At 39.3% G+C, this 14,332-nt stretch overlaps 1 protein-coding gene across 1 annotated transcript in view; it reads left to right on the forward strand.

Annotated features, from left to right (window-relative positions):
* NSUN3 (NOP2/Sun RNA methyltransferase 3) overlaps positions 1 to 13,080 on the forward strand; it is a 60,953-nt gene extending 47,873 nt beyond the window's left edge. Inside the window, exon 6 of the mRNA XM_019966210.2 lies at positions 10,986 to 13,080. Coding sequence (XP_019821769.1) covers positions 10,986 to 11,256 — 271 coding nt within the window. The 3' untranslated portion in view covers positions 11,257 to 13,080. The remainder of the gene's footprint in view (positions 1 to 10,985) is intronic.
* Positions 13,081 to 14,332: the final 1,252 nt, after the last annotated feature.

Consider the following 14,332-nt stretch of genomic DNA (forward strand, 5'->3'; position numbering starts at 1 on the left):
AGAGGTAAAATTTCTGAGTCATCAGATAGCTGAAAGCTTCTTTCTCCCTGCTGTATATTTATTTGACAGTATGGCAAAAAACAGCACCCACTTTAAACTGCTTTTTCCCTAGGATTTGGAGTGCGCTACTCCACAGATGCCAGTATGATTCCTGGGCCATTAGAGGTAACCAGTTTTTCTCTGTGTAGGTATTTAGCATTTTTCCTTTGTCCTCAAAGTTCTAAAACTTAACAGTAATGCATTTAAGTGTGTATGTTTTTCATTCATAAGTTTGGCATTTTGACAGTGTTATGTAAAACCCTCTGCACCCTCCCCTCTTAGCTCTCTCTGATCTCATCCTTCCTCCTTTTTCCTCCCTGTGTTACAGCCATGCTGGCTCCTCCTTCCCCACACATGTCTGAGTGTCTCTGCACTGGCCATTCCAATTGTGCAGAATCCTCTTGCCTCAAATATCTACATGGCCCACTTCCTTATCTCCTCAGGTCTTTGTTCAGATGTCACTTCCTGAAGTGTCACCCTTTTCTAATTATCCTACTGAAAATTGCAATCTCTGATACCATCTAAGTACTCCTAATCCTCTTGAAAAAAGAAAGTGAAGTCTCTCAGTCGTTTTGGACTCTTTGCGAACCCATGGACTATATAGCCTACCAGGTTCCTCCATCCATGGGATTTTCCAGGCAGGAATACTAGAGTGGGTTTCCATTTCCTTCTCCAGGAGATCTTCCCAATCCAGGGATTGAACCCTGGTCTCCCACATTGTAGGCAGACGCTTTACCATCTGAGCCACCAGGGAAGTCAATCCTCTTACCTTGAAAATTAAATCTTATCTTGATTTAATTTTCTTCATAGAACCTATGACTAAGTTAAAAATATATGCAAACTGTGATATTGTGAATATGTATTTCATCTTTGTTCCTGGTTTCAGGCCAGACCTCCTAAAACCCTTGTAATTTCCTAAGTGATGAGAGTGATAGGAATGTCTTATTATAATACATGGCTTTGGTAAGGGTGAAAGGAGCAATGTTTGTTATTCATAACAAGCCCATTTCAACCATACTTTAGTTTATATTAATGAGGTGGCTTTTGTGCAGCCCCTTACTCCTTGGAAGGAAAGTTATGACCAACCTAGATAGCATATTGAAAAGCAGAGACATACTTTGCCAACAAAGGTTTGTCTAGTCAAGGCTATGGTTTTTCCTGTGGTCATGTATGGATGTGAGAGTTGGACTGTGAAGAAGGCTGAGTGCCGAAGAATTGATGGTTTTGAACTGTGGTGTTGGAAGACTCTTGAGAGTCCCTTGGACTGCAAGGAGATCCAACCAGTCCATTCTGAAGGAGATCAGCCCTGGGATTTCTTTGGAAGGAATGATGCTGAAGCTGAAACTCCAGTGCTTTGGCCACCTCATGAGAAGAGTTGACTCATTGAAGAAGACTCTGATGCTGGGAGGGATTGGGGGCAGGAGGAGAAGGGGATGACAGAGGATGAGATGGCTGGATGGCATCACTGACTCGATGGACGTGAGTCTGAGTGAACTCCGGGAGTTGGTGATGGACAGGGAGGCCTGGCGTGCTGCGATTCATGGGGTCGCAAAGAGTCGGACACGACTGAGTGACTGAACTGAACTGAATGATAGGGGACCGGTTGCCAGGGAAACTATGTCATTAGAGGTTGGAACTTTCAGTGCCACACCTCATCCCTTTTAAAGAGGGGAGAAGGGGCTGGAGATTGAGTTCAATCAAAGTGGCCAATGATTTAACCAACTGTGCATGTTTAATGAAGCCTCTATAAAAGCCCATCACTGAAGAGATTTGGAGGACTTTCAGGATGGAGAGGAGGTGCTGGGAGGGTAGTGTGCTCGTAGAGGGCATGGAGGCTCTGCTTGCCTCTCCCAGACTTTGCCCTGTGCATCTTTTCCATCTGGCTGTTCCTAAATTGTATCTTTTAATAATAAATCAGTAACATTGTAAGAGAGCGATTCTAGAAAATTATTTAAGGTAAGGAGAGGATTGTGGGATCCCCCATTTTATAGCCAGTGGGTCAGAAATGCCAGAGACTTGAACTTGCAGTTCGCATTTGAAGGACAGTCTTATGGGACCAGGTGTATAGTGTTCAGTTCAGTTCAGTCGCTCAGTCGTGTCTGACTCTTTGCTACCCCATGAATCGCAGCACGCCAGGCCTCCCTGTCCATCACAAACTCCCGGAGTTCACTCAGACTCACATCCATCGAGTCAGCAATGCCATCCAGCCATCTCATCCTCTGTCGTCCCCTTCTCCTCCTCCTGCCCCCAATCCCTCCCAGCATCAGAGTCTTTTCCAATGAGTCAACTCTTCGCATGAGGTGGCCAAAGTACTGGAGTTTCAGCTTTAGCATCAGTCCTTCCAAAGAAATCCCAGGGCTGATCTCCTTCAGAATGGACTGGTTGGATCTCCTTGCGGTCCAAAGGACTCTCAAGAGTCTTCTCCAACACAGCAATTCAAAACCATCAATTCTTCGGCACTCAGCCTTCTTCACAGAACAACTCTCACATCCATACATGACCACAGGAAAAACCATAGCCTTGACTAGACGAACCTTTGTTGGCAAAGTAATGTTTCTGCTTTTCAATATGTTATCTAGGTTGGTCATAACTTTTCTTCCAAGGAGTAAGCATCTTTTAATTTCTTTGGTGCAGTCACCATCTGCAGTGATTTTGGAGCCCCCCCAAAATTGAATTAAATTGTAGGACATGAAGTCAGTGTTTGCAGAGAACTGGAGGATTACTTGTCAAGGGAAAAACACATGCAAACAAACACACATACATACATGTATATGTATGTGAGTATGTGTATATATAATTATGTGTGTATGTGTTGATATATATATGTGCATATATGTATAAATCCTTTGTATTAGTTTGGTAGGACTACCAAAACAGAGTACCACAGACTTCATGGCTTTAAACAACAGAAATTTCTCGCAGTTCTGAAAGCTGGAAGTCTGAGATCAAAGAGTCCTTAGGGTTGGTTTCTTCTGAGGTCTCTCTGCGTGGATAACAGTCTTCTCCCCGTGTCTTCACTTGGTCTTCCTTCTGTAATTTTGTGTCCAAATTTCTTCTTCTTATAAGGACACTGGTCATATTGGATTAGAGCCCACCCTAATGACCTCATTTTAACTCAGTTACATCTTTAAAGATATTAGCTCCAAATACAGTCACATTGTAAGATACTGGGGGTTAGGGTTTCAACACATGAATTTTAAGGGGACTCAATGCAGTCCATGAGAGACTTACTGTTTATAGTCTATCTCCTCCAGTTAGAATGTAAGCTTCATGAAAGTTAGGGTTTTTGTTGTTGTTGTTGTGTTTTAATGTATATCCAACATCTAGAACAATGCCCAGCACCGTAATAGATGCTGAATAAATAATAATGAATATTCTAGCCTTTTGATGAGTGAGTTTAATCTGAACACTTATTTTCATCTCTAGAAAATTCTTTTCTTATGACTGCATTAATTCAAGTCCCCCTCCCCCAATTCTCTGCTATCTTTCTAGTACTCCCATTAATTGAAATTCAGGCCTACTTGATTTGTCTTTCCTGTCTCATTTGCAGTCAATCCATTGTTACTCTTTTTTGGAAGATTTTTCAACCATAACTTCCAAATACTCCTGTAAAACATCCTTTACTTTGATAACATGTATTTCATTCCTAAGAGCTCTCTTCTTCATCAGTTTCATGGCATTCTCTTATTGTTTTGTGGGTGCTTTATTTTTGTTGACCTTTCTGCATTTATCAGGTCTTGTTACTAATATGTCTCTTTTGTTCCCTCAATTTTCTGTTTCTCTATAGGTCATTTTTTGTTTGATTCTTTTCTTTTTTTTCTTAATTCTTTTATTTTTAATTGAAGGATAATTACAATATTGTGTTGATTTCTGCCATACATCAACCTGATTCTTTTCTTTTTTTTTCTTAATTCTTTTATTTTTAATTGAAGGATAATTACAATATTGTGTTGATTTCTGCCATACATCAACCATACATCAACAATTTTTCTTAATTCTTTTATTTTTAATTGAAGGATAATTACATTATTGTGTTGATTTCTGCCATACATCAACCTGCCATACATCAAGCCATAGGTATACATATGTCCCCTCCTTCTTGAGACTCCCTCCCACATCCCACCCCACCCCACTATTTCTTTTATTCTTCATCTCACATATTACATAAGCATTTCTCTTAATTATCCATCATTGTACATTTTTTTTAAATAGTGGGACAATAAAGTATGTGGAAGTTTTTTTAAGGGGTGATATTTTGGCCTGGTGATGTGACTTTATGATTTGCTGAATGCAGAGGTCTTTGGTTTATGGGGTGGCTTCAGTTCAGTTCAGTTCTTAGTCATGTTTGATTCTTTGCGACCCTGTGGACTGCAGCATGCCAGGCTTCCCTGTCCATCATCAACTCCCAGAACTTGCTGAAACTCATGTCCATTGAGTTGGTGATGCCATCCAACCATCTCATCCTCTGTCATCCCCTTCTCTTCCTGGCTCATTCTTTCGTAGGATCAGGGTCTTTTCTAGTGTATCAGTTCTTTGCATCAGGTGGCCAAAGTATTGGAGCTTCAGCTTCAGCATCAGCCCTTCCAATGAATATTCAGGACTGATTTCCATTAGCTTTGACTGGTTTGATCCCCTTGCTATTGAACGGACTCTCAGGAGTTTTCTCCAACATCACAGTTCAAAATATCAATTCTTTGGTGCTCAGCTTTCTTTATGGTCCAATTCTCACATCTGTACGTGACTACTAGAAAAACCATAGCGTTGACTAGATGGACCTTTGTTGGCAAAGCAATGTCTCTGCTTTTTAATACACTGTCTAGGTTGGTCATAGCTTTTCTTCCAAGGAGCAAGAATCTTTTAATTTCATGGCTGCAGTCACCATCTGCAGTGATTTTGGAGCCCAAGAAAATAAAGTCTGTCACTGTGTCCATTGTTTTCCCGTCTATTTGCCATGAAGTGATGGGACCGGATGCCATGATCTAAGTTTTTTGAATGTTGAGTTTCAAGCCAACTTTTTCACTGTCCTCTTTCACTTTCATCAAGAGGCTCTTTAGTTCCTCTTCACTTACTGCCATGAGGGTGGTATCTGCATATCTGAAGTTATTGTTATTTCTCCCTGCAGTCTTGATTCCAGCTTGTGCTTCATCCAGTCTGGCATTTCACATAATGTACTCTGCATATAAGTTAAATAAGCAAGGTGACAATATACAGCCTTGATGTACTTCTTTCCCAATTTGGAACCAGTCCATTTTTCCATGACTGGTTAACTGTTGCTTCTTGACCTGCATGCAGGTTTCTCAGGAGGCACATAAGGTGTTATGGTATTGCCATCTCTTTCAGAATTTTCCAGTTTGTTTTGATCCACACAGTCAAAGGCTTTGGCAGAGTTAATAAAGCAGAAGTAGATGTTTTCCTGGAACTTTCTTGCTTTTTCAATGATCCAGCAGAATTTGGCAATATGATCTCTGGTTCCTCTGCCTTTTCTAAATCCAGCTTGAACATCTGGAAGTTCTTAGTTCACATATTCTTGAAGCCTAGCTTAGAGAATTTTGAGCATGTTTTTTCTAGCATGTGCTGCTGCTACTGCTGCTAAGTTGCTTCAGTCGTGTCCAACTCTGTGCGACCCCATAGACGGCAGCCTACCAGGCTCCCCCGTCCCTGGGATTCTCCAGGCAAGAATACTGGAGTGGGTTGCCATTTCCTTCTCCAATGCATGAAAATGAAAAGTCAGAGTGAAGGCGCTCAGTCGTGTCCGACTCTTAGCGACCCCACGGACTGTAGCCTACGAGGCTCCTCCGTCTATGGGATTTTCCAGGCAAGAATACTGGAGTGGGGTGCCATTGCCTTCTCCTCTAGCATGTGAGATGAGTGCAATTGTGTGGTAATTTGAACATTCTTTGGCATTTTCTTTCTTTGGGATTAGAATGAAAACTGACCTTTTCCAGTCCTGTGGCCACTGCTGAGGGAGTGCCTTAGGTCTTCCTAAATAATTATTCAACTTTCTTAGATTAAACATTTTCCAGCTTTTAGGGAAGAGATAAAATTGTCATCATATGCAGGTAGCATGATACTGTATGTAGAAACCCTAAAGATTCCACACAAAAATTACTAGCACTGATAAATGACTTCAGCAATATAGCAGGAGACAAGATCAACATACATAATTTAGTTGCATTTATTTATAGTAACAAATATCAAAAAGGAAATGTAAAAAAAAAAATACCTTGTAAAATCACACTCCTCGCAAAATACTTAGGAATAAACCTAAATAAATGAAACACTTATGTGCTAAGAACTATATGGAACATTAATTAAGGAAATGGGAGATGATTCAAAGAAATGGAAAGATATCCCATGCTCTTGAATTTGAAGAATTAATATTGTTACATTGGCCATACCACCCAAAGCCATCTATAGTTTTAATACAATCCCTATCAAATTATCTGTGACATTTTTCACAGAAATAGAAAAAATGATCCAAAAATTTATATGGAACCATAAAAGACCCAGAATTATGAAAGGAATCCTGAAGAACAAAAATGAAGGAAGCATAACCCTCTAAGACCTCAGACAATACTGCAGTGCTTCAGTAATCAAAATGGTGTGGTGGCACAGAAACAGACATGGATCAAGGGAACAGAATTGAGAGCCAGAAATAAACCCACACACCTATGGACAATTAATCTTCAACAAAGAAGGCAAGAATATATAATGGAAAAAAATACAGTCTCTTCACCAGGTGGTGTTGGGAAAGTTGGACAGTTGCATGTAAATCAATGATGTTAGAACACTCCCTCACACCATACACAAAAATAAATTTAAAATTCTTAAAGACTTAAATGTGAGACATGACACAGTCCAGTCACTCAGTTGTGTCTGACTCTTTGTGACCCCATAGACCACAGCACGCCAGGCCTGCCTGTCCATCACCAACTCCCGGAGTTTACCCAGACTCATGTCCAAAGAATATAATCAATCTGATTTGAATATTGACCATCTGGTGATGTCCATATGTAGAATCTTCTCTTGTGTTGTTGGAAGATGGTGTTTGCTATGACCAGTACATTCTCTTGGCAAAACTCTATTAGCCTTAAGACACCATAAAACTCCTAGAAGGGAACATAGGCAAAACATTCTCTGACATAAATTGGACCGATATTTTCTTAGGCCAGTCTCCCAAGGCAATAGAAATAAAAGCAAAAATAAACAAATGGGACCTAATCACCTTAAAAGTTTTTGCACAGCTAAGAAAACCATAAACAAAACAAAAGACAACCTACAGAATGGGAGAAAATATTTGCAAACAATGCAACTGGCAGGGTTTAATATCCAAAATATACAAATATACAACTGCTCATGCAGTTCAAAAACAACAGAAAAATGGACAGCTCAGTCAGAAAATGGGCAGAATAGACATTTCTCCAAAGAAGGCTTACAAATGGCCAATAGGAACATGAAAGGATCATGTTCAACATCACTAGTTATTAGAGAAATGCAAATCAAAACTACAATGAGATGGCACCACACACCAGTCAGAATGCCTGTCAATAAAAAGTCTACAAATATCAAATGTTGGAGAGGATGTGGAAGAAAGGGAACTCTGCCACAGTGTTGGTGGGAATGAAAGTTGGTGTAGTCACTGTGGAAAACAGTATGGAGGTTCCTCAAAAAACTAAAAACAGAGTTGCCATATGATTCAGCAGTCCTACTCCTGGGCATATATCCTGAGAAAACTAATTCTAAAGGATACATGCACTCCCATGTTCATAGCAGTGCTCTTCACAATAGCCAAGACATGGAAACAGCGTAAATGTCCATTGACAGATGAATGGATAAAGAAGATGTGGTGTATATATATATAATGGAATGCTGCTGCTGCTGCTGCTAAGGAATGGAATGATGCCTTCATGTATGAACCTAGAGATTATCATACTAAGTGAAGTAAGTTAGAAAGAGAAAGACAAATACCATGATGTCACATATATGGAGTCTAAAATATGACACAAATTAACTTATCTGTAAAACAGAAACAGACTCACAGACATAGAGAAAAAATTTGTGATTGCCAAGGGGGCCGGGAGGTGGGGGAGGGGTAGATTGGGAGTTTGGGGTTAGCAGGTGCAACCTATTATACATAAAATGGATAGACAACAAGGTCTTACTGTATAGCCAAGGGAACTATATTCAATATCCTATGATAAACCATAAAGGAAAAGAATGTATAACTGAATCACTTTGCTATACAGCAGAAATGAACACAGCGTTGTAAATCAACTATACTTCAATTAAAAAAAAAAACCTTCCAACTTTTTACCTGGCTCTCTGACTTGCCATAAAAGGAGTCTGAAATCTGTAGTTTATTATATATGCTTTGAATTAATATCTTTGTTTTCACTTCTTACTCCTGTTAACATTTTGTGTGCTTTTCCTCTGTAGTTCGACAGATCAAATTATGCCCTCTGTGGCTGTAGTTCTCTCTCTACTCTCTTCATTCACTGCTACTCCTCTAGCTACATATCATATTTCAGAAAAGTGCTCAAAATCACTGTTAGTTAATGTTAGTTTCTCAGTTCTTTTTACTTTATTGCTTTGCGTTAGTACATTTTTCAACACATTATATTTAAGGATGTCTAAAGGAGAGAGGGAAAAAATCTTGTCATCAGTTTGCTTGTCTTGAGTTAGAATTTTTCAATCCTTTAATATTGAATATAGAAAACAGAATTTGAACTCACTTTCATAATGTGGATCTTCATTAGAAACCCCAGTATTTGGGATGTGCTCTGTGAAAGTAAGGGCTTCCCTGGTGGCTTAGATGGTACAGAATTCACCTGTAGTGCAGGAGACCTAGGTTCAATCCCTGGGTTGGAAAGATCCCCTGGAGAAGGACATGACAATCCACTCTAGTACTCTTGCCTGGAGAATCCCCATGGACAGAGGAGCCTGGAGGGCTACAGTCCTTGGGGTTGCAAAGAGTCAGACATGACTGAGTGACAAAGCACTTTGAAAGTGAAAGTTGCTCAGTTGTGTCCAACTCTTTGCGACCCCATGGACTATACAGTCAGTCCATGGAATTCTCCAGGCCAGAATACCGGAGTGGGTAGCCATTCCCTTCTCCAGGGTGTCTTCCCAGCCCCGGGATTGAACCCAGGTCTCCTGCATTGCAGGCATAATGTGGGTCTTCATTAGAAGACTCAATTATTGGGATGTGCTCTAGTTGTTTAAATATAGGTGTGAGATGGGTCTGTCTGTGCTCTTGAATCCAGTAGAGAGAAGTTCTTGATTAATAACTTCTCTGGGGTTATAACCACAACAACAGGGCTAAAACTTTTCTAGTTTTCTCTCTCAGTAGATGACCTTGCTTCCCACTCCACTTTTACCAAGACGCTCTATCATGAACTTCCGTTTACCTTAGAACATCCCAGTTCCCAGTTCATTCTCCCTTGTTGTTTCAGATGAAGAGCTGGAGTCCATCTTTTCTGAAGCTATCTCCTCCATTTGCAGCCTGAAGTCCTGGGACTGTTCTCCTGGATCTGCATCTGCAGATACGTTCAAATCTTCCCCTTGGTGTGGGGAAAAAATCTTCCTTCCCATCTTTTCCTTGAAGCTACATGTTCAGCTGGAAAAGCCTTCTAAATTTTTTTCTAAGTTCTGATTTCTTTGCATATAGATATTCTCTTGATGTCTGTCTTCAGTCCACTTTTTTGTCTTGTCCTTTTCCTGGGAAATCCTGTTTGTTCCCATAACTTCATCTATTACTGAGCCCTAACCACTTTCCTGACATTCAGGTGCTCCATTCCACCTACACATTAGTTCAGTTCCGTTCAGCTCAGTTCAGTCACTCAGTTGTGTCCAGCTCTTTGCGGCCCCATAGACCACAGCACGCCAGGCTTCTTTGTCCATCACCAACTCCTGGAGCCTCTTCAAACTCATGTCCATCGAGTTGGTGGTGCCATCCAGCCATCTCATCCTCTGTCGTCCCCTTCTCCTGCCTTCAATCTTTCCCAGCTCAGGGTCTTTTCCAGTGAGTCAGCTCTTCACATCAGAAGGCCAAGGTATTGGAGTTTCAGCTTCAGCATCAGTCCTTCCATTGAATATTCAGGACTGATCTCCTTTAGGATGGACTGGTTGGATCTCCTTGCAGTCCAAGGGACTCTCAGGAGTCTTCTCCAATAGCACAGTTCAAAAGCATCAATTCTTCCACGCTCAGTTTTCTTTATAGTCCAGCTCTCACATCCATACATGACTACTGGAAAAACCATAGCTTTGACTAGATGGACCTTTGTTGGAAAAGTAATGTCTCTGTTTTTTAATATGCTGTCTAAGTTGGTCATAACTTTCCTTCCAAGGAGTAAGCGTCTTTTAATTTCATGGCTGCAATCACCATCTGCAGTGATTTTCGAGCCCCCAAAAATAAAGTCAGCTACTTTGTCAACTGTTTCCCCATCTATTTGCCATGAAGTTATGGGACTAGATGCCATGATCTTAGTTTTCTGAATGTTGAGTTTTAAGCCAACTTTTTCACTCTCCTCTGTCACTTTCATCAAGAGGCTCTTTAGTTCTTCTTTGCTTTCTACCATAAGGGTGGTGTCATCTGCATATCTGAGGTTATTGATATTTATCCATTAGTACCACTCAGTGTATTCCAAGAAAACGAGTTACTCCATACTCCACCTCCATCCTCTGGTCCTTAGAAGAACAAAACAAGAAAGTACCCAAACACACTGTCTGTCTTCCCCATGTGGATTGGTCTTATTGTCATTTTTCTAGTCACTCAGAGATTTATTAGAAAGGAATAGTTGTAAGGCTATTTGTAAGGCTATACACTCAGTTATTATAGTCAGAGTCAGAGTACGACTAATTTCAAGTTCATAAGCGTTCTTGCCTTCAGCCTCGGTAGTTCTGTGTTAATGTATCTAATCAATCTGCATTTTCCTGATTACACATAGGTCTGCAATTAAGGCCTTACGTCCTGGAGGGTTGCTTGTGTACTCTACGTGCACACTTTCCAAGGCAGAAAATCAAGATGTGATCAGTGAAGTTTTAAACTCCTACAGTAACATCATGCCTGTGGACATTAAGGAAATGGCAAGGACTTGCTCCCGCGACTTCACATTTGCTCCCACTGGCCAAGAATGTGGGCTCTTGGTGATTCCAGATAAGGGTAAAGCCTGGGGCCCAATGTATGTTGCGAAATTGAAAAAATCATGGACAACTTGAAATGGGAGATATGCCTTTTGTGAACCATTACATTGATAACACATGCATATATTATTATATTTCTTTTTCTAGTCTCTCTGCATGTTAACATTTAAATAATAATGAAGTCACTTTCTCTGGATATGATTGGAATCCTATTTATTTAATACTGTGGCATTTCAGAACTTTTCAGGTGTATATTTTTCCTAGAAATGTTTCTCTAGTAATGATTTAAGATGCTGCAGATGGTGTTTGTAATCTACTGTATTTTACTTGGCCTTTTGTAGTTAAATTAATAGTAATACATGGTTTTAGGCATAAAATGTTTAGAAATACATTCTATCCATAATGTTGGTGCTTTGAACCTTTAAAAAAGCACATTTCCTGGCCCTCTTATCATTTTTCTCCTTATCAAATATACAGATTCTCTGAGGTTTTTTTCCCCTTTTCTGTAAGAACTGATTGGTATTCTGACACTAACTTCTTAGGCAGAAGTATTTCTAGTTCTAGCAAAATAAGTTTCTTATTTGCCAAGTTGTTTTTCATTACGAACTATCTTCTGTTTACTGCAAAGGTCAGTGACTCTATTGACACCAGCTTTATTTCTCCCCCATTTTTTTTTCTGTATTCACAAATACGAATTGAAAGGGTAAATTATGTTGAAAGGCCGTTAGAACAGCAGATTCACATGCACATGTTTGACTTTCGACATTCAGCTTGTAGAATAATGGAGTCTATCCAGCAGGCTATAAAGCAAGTACTTGAAACAAAACCAGAATGATTAATAACCGCAATAACTGAACTATATTTGGAGAGTTTTGCTACATAATTGCAGTCATAATGAGCACTACAGAATCTGATTATCTTACAGTTGCAATCTGGAGGGGCTTTTTATTTCACTCTGTTATGAAATGTTATCTGAGAGTATGATGTCACATATTAATGCACAAGAGGGAAATGCCTAATGAAAGTGGATTATACTGTTACCAAAACCGAGTACCATTTACGAAGTGGCTCTCCTTGTTTACACATATCCTGGGAATATTGTGTACTTTTCTGTGTATGCACTTAGAGTTTTAGCCTCAGGTTTGGATCTTCTATTTTCTCTAGAAATTGCTTCACTCAAGAGTCCAAATATATTTTTCCCACTATTAAGAAAATTTAGGTAGTGTGTTTTGAAAGATTCCATCTATTTAAAAATAGCTTAAAAAAAACTGTATAGATAAAAAATTTTGTTAAATCTGAATCTTTTTGAATTATTACAGTCTGTGCATTTACACTAGAGACTGTTTACTAATTTACTGTTTTGTTGTTGTTGTTTGATTTGCAAACCTGTATAACTGGGTTGCTATAACTGGGGAGTCCTAAAAAGAATTATTTTTGTATCTTCATTGCATTAACCATTTTGTTTCCTCTGTATCTAACCAATATATTTGAAGAAAAGCTGGATCTCTTGGACTCAATCAGATATACCAGATAAATACAGAAGAGTAATAATAATGGAAAATATTTTTTTTACGTGTGTGTGTATGTACATGTGTTTAGTTTGTCCTTATTGGTTTGTTTTTTCAATTTAGAATCCTGCCTTCACTTACTGTGATGTTTAAAAAGTCCATTTTGTGTAGATTGATGTCAAAGTAAGTTGTCACAGTGCACTTTGTTGAATGTCATTGTTTTCCCAACACAGTGCCTAATTTGAATACTTGGTACGCCATTGGATTAGGCCTTTCTGTGATTCCTGAAAAATGCAAATTTAGATATACCTATAGCTCACTATTGTTAGCAGTTATTATAGTGGAACATCTGACAATTCATTGAGCATTAAATATTTTTCTTTATATGTTACTTTTTTGAACTTTAAAACAACTCCAAGAGTGAGTATCTTGAGTACCTTTTCTGAATGAGAAGACCCAAGTTTAGTGCTGTTCCTAGCTGGCCAAGTCTATGCTGGTAAGTAAGGAATGGAACCAAGATTAAAATTAGCTTCAAAGTCTAGCTCCTTCTCACTATTCTGCTCTGTCTCACGGGGTATAGTTCATAGGAACCCTAAAGATTATCTACTGGCTTCATCCTTATTCTTCATTACTCAGCCTTCCCTGTATTTGCAATTCCCTATTCTCAGGGCATGAGAGGGTTAAGTAGTACTTGGGGGAAGAACCCCAACTTTGAAGTGTTTCAGGCCATTTTTGAAGGAAGTACCTCTTGTGATTGCAATGCCCAGAAATCTCCCATAGAGGCATTCTGTGCCTTCCTTTTCTTTGCAGGTGCTGAATTGAAGAGTAGGAGTTTGGAGCAGCCTTGCAATGTCAACTGAAAAGCAAGGAGTAATTGATATTACTTTCTGTGGCATTGAGTTACTTTCAGAATAGCTTTATAAAAATCTAGGTTGCTTACCAACACATTAACTTCTCTGCCATCAGCACGCTGAACAGCCCATAGTTTCAGAAATAGACTGTGAATAAGTGTAATGCATTTAAATGGTTTGTACTGAATTTTTAAAGCTTCAGATATTATCTGTGGCTTGGAATCAAGGCAGCCTATGGTTCTTTATACTATTACATATCTATATAGCCTTATACTGAAGATTGCATGTTACTCCCTTAACAGTATTATGAAAAATATCCTTTTATACAATGTCAGCAGGCATAAAATAATAGATACTGCAACACTTGCTACATGAAGTAATCACAAATCTAATAGGCCCTTATCCAAGAAAGACTTTATGTCTGGGGATAAGCATGAGATAATCTGCATAGGCTAATGCAACTCATCTGAAATACAAAGGAAAATTGGAACCAGTACCAACAATTTTATTAGATGCCAAGAAGTCCTTTGATGCAGTTGAATGGGAGTACTTGTGTTATATGTTAGGTAAATTTTGCATCGGGGACGAATATAACAGATAGCACAATTTATGTTCATCTCATTTATATGGTTCAAATCAATGGTTTACTATCTTCTTTTCCTTGCCTTATTGCTATACTGGGGAGGGAAGTAAGGATGATGCCCATTACTGATGTTACTTTTCAGGCTGACATTGCAGCTCTAATAGCACCCAGATCCCCTGAGTATCTGAAGGATATTCAGATGAAGGTTC

Source organism: Bos indicus, chromosome 1 (genome assembly GCF_029378745.1).
Source record: "Bos indicus isolate NIAB-ARS_2022 breed Sahiwal x Tharparkar chromosome 1, NIAB-ARS_B.indTharparkar_mat_pri_1.0, whole genome shotgun sequence".
In the NCBI taxonomy this organism is placed as follows: Eukaryota; Metazoa; Chordata; class Mammalia; order Artiodactyla; family Bovidae; genus Bos; species Bos indicus.